At 39.8% G+C, this 11,069-nt stretch overlaps 1 protein-coding gene across 5 annotated transcripts; it reads left to right on the top strand.

Annotated features, from left to right (window-relative positions):
• Positions 1–1,715: 1,715 nt before the first annotated feature.
• On the top strand, positions 1,716–9,660 carry LOC135612737 (uncharacterized). 5 transcript variants are annotated; one of them, XM_065109356.1, is made up of 9 exons: positions 1,717–2,993; positions 3,111–3,445; positions 5,236–5,761; positions 5,846–6,426; positions 6,500–6,655; positions 6,783–7,116; positions 7,201–7,271; positions 7,360–7,482; positions 8,808–9,660. In XM_065109356.1, exons 1-9 carry the CDS (start codon positions 2,099–2,101, stop codon positions 9,180–9,182), a joined length of 3,396 nt encoding a protein of 1,131 aa, XP_064965428.1. In that variant the 5' UTR covers positions 1,717–2,098; the 3' UTR covers positions 9,183–9,660. The 5 variants fall into 5 exon arrangements, with proteins under 5 accessions (XP_064965430.1, XP_064965428.1, XP_064965427.1 ...); XM_065109355.1 differs by having other exon boundaries at positions 5,843–6,426; XM_065109357.1 differs by having other exon boundaries at positions 5,236–6,070; positions 6,161–6,426.
• Positions 9,661–11,069: the final 1,409 nt, after the last annotated feature.

Below are 11,069 nucleotides of genomic sequence, written 5' to 3'. Positions count from 1 at the left end.
TCAAAAGGAGCTTTAAGGTTTATTTAAGCTTTGGAGGTGGACCACCTACATTGACAGGTTATACAAATGCAAATATAGCAAGAGATATTGATACGAGGAAGTCCACATCAGGTTTTGTACTTACTTTTGCAAGGGGAATTGTGTCATGACAATCCATATTACAAAAGTGTATTGCTCTCTCTACCATAGAGGCATAATATATTGTTGCTACGTAGGTTTGTAAAGAGATGTTATGGATGAAAGAATTCTTATAAGAATTGGGGCTGAAACATGAAAACTATACGGTGAATTGTGATAGTCTGAGTGTCATTCATTTGTGTAAGAACTTAACTTTTCATTTCAAGTCAAAGCATATAGATGTCAAATACCAGATCTATAATAGATTCTTACTGTAATTACTTTAGAAGAATTTGGATATTGTGTACAATGACATGATCTATGTATCCCAGTTATTCTCTTAAGATTGTTGTTTAGATTTTGGACAAAAAACTATGAGATTTATATATTCATTATTCTTATAGTGGATTATCTCTGGTTTAACCTATGACTCTTCACGTAGGAGAGATTTTTTACATAAATCTAGGTATTATATTTTATTATAATTTTTATTTAATTCTATTACTTAGTTATGTCATGCTAGAAGAAGGGGGATGGATATACATAGAAGGATCGGATTGGAGTTGGAAGTGGGGATCGGATTGGAACTGTTAATGCGATAGTCTCTTATGGAGGAGAGGTACGAGATGTTGATGTGAGACAGAAGAGCTTTTCCGTAGCTTAGAGGGATTAGAGAGAGAAGGCGTAGATCATCTTGAAGTTACAAATGATGATGATTTGATTTTGGTAGTCCATTTCCTCATAGATGTTTGCAGTTGTTAGCGGTGTTGATTTAAGTGGTGGAAATGTGGTGGGATGATGTTAAGTAGAGAAAATGTTCATTCTGTGAGTATTGACCCAAACTAAGGTATTGATTCCATTGATGATAAGATTATCTTTGAGGTATGTTGATGTGGTATGCTTAGTTGACATCATATTGTTTTTATGCTATCTAAACTCCCCATATCGAATTTCTCGATTAGCTAATGCAGTTAATTATCATATTATTTGTCTTTATTATGTTTTTGGATAAGATTCGTCTAAAAATTATTATTTACATCAAAATTTGATGCTTTTATTTAAAATAGATATATTAGATATAAATAATATTTTTTTCTAAGTAAAACGTGTCAGCCACTTTGATATATCATATGTTGGGATTAAGATACATTAAAGACTTTGATAGTTGTATCATAGATAAATGTATCATGCGTATGAAGATATTTGTTCAATAATACTTATGTTCTAGTAAATAATATGATGTTAAGATATATCTCATCCAAATATAATATGTTTGGATGATTTGAATCTTATCTTTGGCTAAATGTATAATATGTTTGGAGATGCTTTAATGCTTATGTCTGACATATATTATATGTGAGAGATTAAAATAGTTTTAAGGGATGCTTTACTCAATAAAGAGACGTTTGGACTTGCGTCTCGGCACACCGTCATTTTGAGCCCAATTTAAATGGACCGGACCGGTCCTGCTCATACTGGACCAGACCGGCCTGGTCTGTTTCGGCCCATAAGTAACTCGGTTCCCGTGCTGCCCGTGGCCGAGGGGAAACCCCGGACTCCAAAGCCCCCTCATCAAATGGCACATAATAACACATCTCCGAATCCGCTACCCTCTTTTCTTCTCCCCTCTCCCCCCCTGTGCGCGACAAGCAGCAGCAGCAGACGACGACGACGACGACTGTTCCGTCGGTGAGGAAGGGTTCTTCTTGCGGCAGCCTTTGTCTACCCTCGGAGAAGAGCCGGGCTGCGATAGCAGGCAGGCAGGCAGGCGGGTGAGCAAGCAAGAGCGCCTCGCAGCGCTCTCCTCGATCTCACCTCTTCGCTAGATCTCTTCGTCCCCTTTTCCCCTTTCGTCTTCTCCGAATTAAGATTCGGATCCCGCTCGCTCTCGCTCTCTTTGGCTATCTGATGAAGGAGAATTGACCGGTTGAGGTCGCGTTTCCTGTCCCCCGCTGCTCCCCCCGGCTGAGGGTGAAACGCTATGAAGGGGCGGTCGCAACGGCTGCCCCCGGCGGAGCCCCCGGACGACTGGGGCGACGGGTCGTGGACGGTAGACTGCTCCTGCGGCGTCACCTTCGACGACGGGGAGGAGATGGTGAGCTGCGACGAGTGCGGCGTGTGGGTGCACACCCGCTGCTCCCGCTACGTCCGCGGCGAGGCGTCCTTCGCTTGCCACAACTGCAAGGCCGCCGCCCGGAGGCTCCGCTCAGCCTCCGCCGCCGCCGTCGGGCACTTCCCCCTCCCCGTTGACACCGAGGAGACCGAGGTCGCCCAGCTCCTCGTGGAGCTCCCCACCAAGACCGATGTCTGCCCGCCACCTCCCCCTCCGCCGCTGCAGCCGGCCGACTCCGCGGCTGGACCCCATCGGCGCCGTCTCTGGGCGGAGATTCCGCTCGAGGACCGTGTCCACGTGCAGGGGGTCCCCGGCGGCGAGCCGAACCTCTTCGGAGGCCTCTCATCGATCTTCACGTCGCAGCTCTGGAAGTGCACCGGGTACGTGCCCAAGAAGTTCAATTTCCGATACAGGGAGTTCCCTTGTTGGGAGGAGGATGAGGAGAAGAAAGAGGGGGAGGAGGAGGCCGAGAACCCGGCAAACAGAGGGGCTGATGTGCTATTCTCCCTCTCCAAGGAGATCATTCCTTATGTTCCGGTGAAGAAGTTTGATGCGGCCATCAAGGAGGGAGAAGGGAAAGTCTCAAGTGGCAGCCGCTCATCCCTGAGTTGCAGAAAGAAGGATAGGAGCAGGCTTCGGACGGTTGGGCAGGCAAATGTTGCTAAGAAGAGGAGGGAGGAGCCAGGAGAAACAAAGGACTGGACCGGTAAGAAGAAGGCTAGGAGTTCTGCTGAGAAAATTGCAGGTGATACTAAGAGGAGAGGTTGGTATCTTTGCATTCATTGCTCTCTTTTTGTTGCAGAGCAGCTTGTGTGAGTAAGATGCTAATGCTTGTGTTGATGCTTCTCTTGCTGGCTGTCGTGATTGTGCAATTCGCCAGGTTCTGTACCTTTCACTGGTATGAAGAAATTCGAGTTCCAAAAGGACAAGGATCTCCAGCTTGAAGAGACAAGCGTTCCAGGTCCAAAAAGTGAAGATCAGACAGAAGAATTACACTCAGCATCCTGTTTTGCTGGTCAGCCAAAAGGAATGGGTCACAGTGACAAGCCCAAGCACCTGCTAGCTGATAGTAGTATGATAGCGAGAGAGGTGAAGGTTGAGAAAGTTGACCAGCTGGAAACTGTAAAAACCGAGAAAAGTGATAATTCTCCAAAAATGGATGTTGCATCTCGAGGTGGCACAAGTCAAATTGCAAAAGAATCTAGTACAGATGAGGTATCATGTCTGTTTATCGTAGATGCTTTTATCTATATAAATATTAAGTGTGACTTAATATTTTGCTGGTTAACTGTTCAAATAAGTTTAACTGCATCCCCTATAGTGGAGAGAAAGAATGTTGAGATAGACGCAAAGGAATACTCGAAAGGATGAAAAAAGATAAATTCATGAATAATTAGGTATAGTTCTAAAAGTGAGTAAAATGAGGAAAACCTTTTTAAGATGGTAGATGCCCTGGTTAAGAGGGGGTGAGTTGACTAGAATTAATGTCTTGAGGAGAAGTAAAGAGAGATCTAAGAGAACTTTATTAGAAATAAAAACAAAAGTTTCAGTTCTCTTATTGTTGACCCAAATAGTGGATGTTATCTTTATTGTACAATGTGAATTGGATCACTTCGTAGACTTATGTTGGCTGGGTAATTTCTGATATAGAGAAGAGACAGACAGACAGAGAGAGAGAGAGAGAGAGAGAGAGAGAGAGAGATTGCAGAAGAGTGAGAACATTCATGGAAATCATTACCAAAGGGCTAAAATAATCTTGAAATAATGTGTTTTAGAACATTTAAATACAATTCGTTTGAGGATTAATGTCCAATTAGACTATCCTGTAAATGAACATTCAAGAAATGATAATTTCGTGATACTCGTTTTTAAATTTAAATGTACAATCACAGAGATTCCAAAATTTTGAGAAGATTAATCATTTAGAAAAAGCTTATTCTTATTGATATGTAGGGGAAGGGAGATATTTGATGATACCTAGAATTATCTTCTCCAAGTTAAAATCAGAAAGGAACAATAAATTTTTCAATATCTTTGCAAATCATGGCTTTAAATAAAGACTGTTTATGTGTCTCTGAACAAAGTTTGTGGGAGCGAAGGGGTCAACAGTCGATTTTTGCATGAGTGAGTGAGTGAGAGAGAGAGAGAGAGAGAGAGAGAGAGGATGTAATGCATGTTGTGCTGATGGAGTCTGTGAGGAACTTGATCAAGCAATTTGCTGAGTGATAGAACAGCGAAAAAGTTTTTTATAAAGGATATTGGGAGGAAAAACAATGGAGGTCCAAGATTGGGGTTAAAATGAACCAAGCTACATATTTCATGATGTTATACATCATATCCTAATCAAATCAGTCTGTTTGGGTTAAAATGAAATTACCTAGATATTTCATGATGTATATATTTCATAACCTATCTAGATTTGGGACATTGCAGACAGAAATAGACTCCACACTGACAAAATATTGCCTGCCACTTCGAGAAAGGGGTTCTTTCTTCTCCCTGTGTTTCTCTCCAAAGATATGCTTGTAAGTTGTATGATGTATTCACATTCGTCTTACCTTTTATATTTGGCCTATATTTAGACATTGCATAAAAAAGTTTTAAGTTAAGATCCCATGTTTGGTACTTACTAGTCAGTCTCAAATTAATTTATGTAGGCTTAGGATTGTGCTTAGTTGCTGAATGCTTGGATGTAAGATCATGTTTTAGACTTTCAGGCAACCTACTAAGGCATTGCAGAATGCTTTCATGGTTTGCTCAACTATTAACTGGTAGATAGGCACAGTTTGTCTGTGACCTTTCAATCTTCTGTTTTCTTCAATGTTCTCTGTGATGTTGCTTTTCTCAGTAACTTAAATGTTTAATTATTCTTGGTTATGCTTTCTGCTGAGTTGCACAATTTTTTGTTAGACTTGCTACTGGACATTCCTTTTTCATTAAATTTTGCTGCTAAATATGTGATGCTTTGGACGATAAATCATGCTTCCACTGAAATATTTACTTAGGTTAGTAGCAGAGCCATGTACTGCATGAAAGAACCCAAGGATGAGAGCAATTTTGAAGGGCGTCTAGCTAAGGTTTCTTCAAGTGTTGTGATGGACTCAGGAACCTCAAAGCCTGCCAGTGCTGATCTTGCAAATGGTTGTAAAGAATTGCTAGACAAGCCAGTACTTTCAGGCTCAAAAGATGCAGTGATATTAAGCACAAAAATGGATGCAAATGAAGTGAAAATTGAAGGTGCTGATGACCTGTCAACAGGGAATTTAAATTTCACTGCTCCTTGTACAGCTGCAAAGTTGCCTGCTATAGACAGCCAACAACATGGGCAATTATTGAATCAGTTATCTGAGGGTATTCAGGACCAAGAAAACAAATCTAGTTTTCCATCTCATGGACATTGGTCTCAGGATGTTAGCAGAGAGTGTAATGAATTTAAAGATAGTATAACTTCAAGAACTGGTGAGCTTCTGAAACATTGCAATCAAGTGGAGAATTCAGCAGAACAAAAAGGCACACTGGAGATAGGACATGGTACAAAAAATTTTAATGAATCTACAAACTCAAGATTGCAAGATTTGAATAGTTTAATTCCTGATGCAGTTAATTTGGCAGTAGGTGTCATAAAGGATTCTTCAACTTCATTTTCACCAGTTGTCACCAAGCTATCTGTTCCATGTACAAACATGTCTTCCAGTACGTCTACATCCTCAGCTGGTAAGGCAAGCCATTTAACCAAACAAGCACGAGCAAAGGTGAGCACAAATACTGCTGCCAAGAAAGAAGGTGCACCAACTCCAGCTGGAGAAAATATGGGAGAGATTTTAGAAAATCCAGCAAAAGGTCAGTCAAAAGTTTCCCTATTTTCTGGATCTAGGCCATCAAAAACTAGTAGAACATCTTATGATTCTGCCTCTGAGCATCTGGTATCAGATTCAAAAGAAGAATTGCCTTTTCAATCTTCAAAAGCTTCCGGCAAAGAGGACAGAACAGCAGTTTTACGCACTCATGATGTTGCTGGTTCATTGCAGTCCCAAGTAGCTTCTGTTCAAATAAAGCAGACTTCCACAAACCTGTCTCAGAGAACTGAAAGAAGTCATCAGTCAGCTCCATACACTTCCTCAAAAGTTCTAAGCACCTCTATTTTTATGCATCCATCTGCATCAAGCAATGCTACCACAACTTTAAGTGATGAAGAGGTAAGATGACAACTTGCACGTAGCTACCAGTCTATTTATCCAGGGTTCTTAATTTCTTTTCATCTTTTGTCAGCTCGCACTATTGCTGCATCAAGAATTAAACAGCTCTCCTAGAGTTCCCAGGGTGCCACGTGTGCGGCAAGCTGCTGGCATACAGTCAACCCCCACCACCGGCATGAGTGTGCTTTCCAAACGCCCTTCTGTTTCTGGGGGAAAGGATCAAGTCTCGGTGAGACTGCTTCTTCTATTAAACTTCTATTTTAACTGTATATTCAATGCCTATTCCTATGTGAACTGTCAAAATATTGTCTTCAAACTGAGTTTAGGGTTACTAACATTGATTTAGTTAATTTTAGGTATTCAGAAGGAAAAACAAAGAAGATGCATCGAAATATGTTACCCGCAATTCTCAAGAGTTAAATGATGAGAGCAGGAAAAAGGGTAGGTTGTCATCTTTTCCAGACCAGAGACATCAGCAATCATCCATCTCATCAGAGAAGAAAAAGGAATCACAGATTAGACCTCCTGACTTGGCGTTAATGAAGAATATTTCTCTTGCCTCTGGTGAAGGTGAAAAAAGTGATCCTTTTTCCTCATCTGAGGTTAGTGAACATATTACTTCTATAGCATGCAGCTCACCTAGGGATATTCCTAGAGATGAAGGTGGTGTTATTGTGCGCACTTTGCCTGGTAGGTTCCCAATTTCATTTCTTTCATAAACAACTTGTGTCATTTGTCTAGTGATGCAAATTCACTTAAAGCATCAACCTGCAGGATTGATAGATGAGATTATGAGTAAAGATAAGCACATAAGGTATGAAGAGCTGTGCAATGCTGTTCGCCCGGTATGGTTTAATAACTCTATCACCTTAGTGGAACTTCATGGTGGCCATTTTACCGTCCTGTTTCATGTGCCTCTTCTCTTTTTTGCAGCATTGGCATGATTTAAGAAAACCCAATGGCGAGCGGTATGCTTATCCGAGTTATTTACATGCGGTCCATGATTGTCTGAGGAACAGGAGTGAATGGGCTCATCTAATAGATCAAGGTCCTAAGGTATTGAACCATCAAATAGAGGAATGGTGCATGCTATTTTGCTTCAGCTCCTATCTTTTTAAATGGCTAGATGTTGCTTTCTTTTCACTGAAAATTAGACCATTCTATGGTCATCGCTCTTTGATTGCTTTGATTTATTCCTATCTTATAGGAAATCCAGATTTAGCTTTAATTACTGTGCTCTTTGAATACAGAAATTGTTCTCTAAGATTTTTCTCCCATCTAATAATATGCAAAAGACTTTTTGTGTCCTCCTTAGGCCGGTAGGGAAATTGCTAGATTAATGCTTTTGATACATGTTATTAAACACAGTATCAAATGCCACCCCAAGTATGAGTTTCTGCTGTCCAAATTTATCAAAGGGCTTTTTGTTTGTCGGAATATAGACAGGATAATTAATGGGAGAATGTACTTTGGAGGCCTGTATTCTTTTGATCGCCAATTTTTTCAGTACCAGACACTACATAGAAAGGGGATTGCCACTGTCGACAAGGTTTTGGATTTGAGGGATTGTGACTTGTCTCTTTTGTCTTCATTTTATTTCGTCCCCGTCTTACTGCCTAGGGAAGCCCCCAGAAGTGTTCTTGGTTCACAGATCAAGATTGGAATGCCATCATAGCCACAGCTTGTGATCTATCATGCTGTGGTGTTTGATAAAGGATCTTTCTGCCCCTGCCATCATAGTCACAGCTTGAGCTCTCTCACTTGGATCCCATCTGAGAAGGGACAAGACAGGTAAAAAAGATAAGTGACGTTAAGGGGAAAGAAAATCTCTGTGTATAGGGAGGTATGGAAACAGTAGATATTATAACCTGGAATCTTGAGTAATTCCTGTAGGGGTAATGAATGCAATTAACAGGGAATCATATTTCTTATGGTAATGTAATCATAAGAATATTGTGACTTTACAAACATTAGGAATGCAAGACATCTGTTCCAATTCCAGTTCCAAGCCTCTTTTCATATTACCAAAAACACCCTGATATTTAACCGCTTTTTCCGGATCATCAAACTATGCAACACATCTCATAATGCCTCAGGCATCATGCATTTGCAATCTGTGGGTATAATACACCATGCAAGTGTAATTTTCATCAATATTTTTTAATTATTGATTTACAGTATCTGGTTTATATAAAAAAAAAAGTCTCTCTTGTTAAACATGGATAATTTTGCTGCATGGACACCATCTTGTGCTTTTTTTTTCCTCCATATGAATTTCCATGACGAGCTAAATCATGTTTTCCAGATGTGTGTGTGTGTTTTTTCCTGTGTGCTTGCAAAAAAATTGTTGAAGATTGAACGGAATGGATCGTTTGTTCCAGACAAATTCAAGCAAGAAGAGGAGGAAGGCCGAGGTTGACCCTGACGTGGCAACAATTGAATCTGAAAATGAAAAAGCAAGGACCAGAGCTTCAAAGGAAGAAGACAACGCAGTGGACTCACATAGAGAAGATTTTCCAAAGCGCAAACGCAATGCGCGGAAGCGTAGGCGACTTGAGCTACGAGGAACCGGTGTGATGGAGGAGGGTAGGAAGAGACGGAGCCGAGCTGCCGTTTCAGATTATTACTCTGCCGCATTGTCTCATTCGAGCAATGAGGGCAATGAATCCCTCTTCAGCGAGGACGAAAGCCAAGTGGCCGGACCACATGCTGGTGGGACCGAAACCTCTAGTTCTAGCTCAGACGACTCCACTTGATGCTCTCAGCTGAGCTCAACCGCGAAGCCAACTATGGGGGATGTAGCTTGTCCTTTCAGGTCCTGATCGATCCAGACTATGACGAAGGTTTCTTTTTGTGACACAACCGTGCATTTTCTGTCACCCGTTACTCTCGATCGTCTTCAACCATGAACTAGGAACCAAAACTATGTGTTGAAGGCAAAGATTGTCACCAACTTTGTTGCAGCAGGGTTTAGGATCGTCTTCAACCCGTTACCTCTGATGTCGGTGGATGTCATTAACCCAAAGAAGTTGGCTGGCAAGTGTAACATTAGTGTACATGTAAAAATTGTGCCTGCTTGTAGTCTGAAACTTGTGTTAGCATGCCAAGACAAAAAGAGCATATGATTGCATAGCAAACTCGCAGGTCGTAGTAACTTTTTCTGGGCAGTTGGTTTATTATCCCTTTTTCTTTTCTTCAAGGAAACTTTTTCTCAATCAAATGAACTGTTCTTCATACATCATCTCACTGCTCTCTACTGTCCCCTATTGTGGCATGGATACTGACGAGCTTTAGAGAGCTGATGCAATTTGTGCTTGATGGCTGAAAGATAATTAATGGTCGAGTGCAGCTTTATCTGAGAATAATGTGTGAGTTCATTGTGCGTTGATGGATTGGCCGAGCTGTTGGTACGAGTAATTTTATATAAGTAATATTCCATGTTATGTTATAAACAGAATTTAATTATATAAATAACATTAAATGCATTTCTTATAATTTACTCACAATGGAGACTAGACATGAGAATATATATATATATATATATATATATATATATATATATATATATATATTCATGCCCATCACATCCAGCAGCTCCGTGTTGATCCAAGAGGTTGCGGTGCGCATTTGAAAAGAAAGGGACATGTGATTATTCTTGATATCGGGATTGTGATTTTCGATAAAATCAAAGTTATATAATTATGATTTTTGATATCGAATTGTCACGTTTAAGTCATATAGTTAGATCAACCTCTTCGTAACCTCACAAGCAAATTGTTGTCTTTGTTCCGTCAATGTGTAAACTCAAGATTTTATATGTAAATATTAAAACAAATACTTCAAAGATATTACAATATGTAAAGATAGACTTTATAAGTTTTAAACGATCGAATAACAAAACAATCTCTAAACAACGATCGTATAACAAAACGATCCAAGATAAACCATCACGCACAAATACCTACATGATATTATCGTAAAATCGAGCAACAACCTATCCTTGGATACCTACGTGATACTATCGTAAAATCGAGCAACAACCTATCCTTGGACACTATCCAAACTCCCTCTGGCCACATGCAACACAAGCGTTTCAAGAGTTTTTAGATGATTGATATTTTTTTATCACTTTTTCTCATTAAATATCCTTCAATTTACGTACAATCAAAGACTCTTGAAACCCAATCGTTTCAAGAGTTTGAGAATATTTTGAGAGAATCACGCACAAGCAACAAGCTATGCTTATAAGGCAAAATACCATAAAACTCAATCAATATATCATCTAAGACATGAACAAAACTAAATAAACATAAATATTACATCAAACATCTTTATTATTATAAAATTCAATCAAAATAGAATTATCAAACCTATTGCAAACCTTGATGGCTAAAACATAAACAAAATCGAAAAGCATAAAATATTCATCACACAGATGATATTATTATATCATAGTATTATTATTATTATTATTATTATTATTATTATTATTATTATTATTATTATTATATTTCTTAAATCAGGGCATCAGAATTTAAGTGGTGGAATGAAAAACCCATGGAGCCAATTTTGACTCACAAATGATTTATCTTAGCAGAAATGCCAGAAATAATCATCATTCATGATTGCAAGGGATCAACAAG

This window comes from Musa acuminata, chromosome BXJ2-5, assembly GCF_036884655.1.
Source record: "Musa acuminata AAA Group cultivar baxijiao chromosome BXJ2-5, Cavendish_Baxijiao_AAA, whole genome shotgun sequence".
In the NCBI taxonomy this organism is placed as follows: Eukaryota; Viridiplantae; Streptophyta; class Magnoliopsida; order Zingiberales; family Musaceae; genus Musa; species Musa acuminata.
Note: the sequence above shows the minus strand (reverse complement) of the source record. Positions and strands in the feature narration are given on the sequence as shown.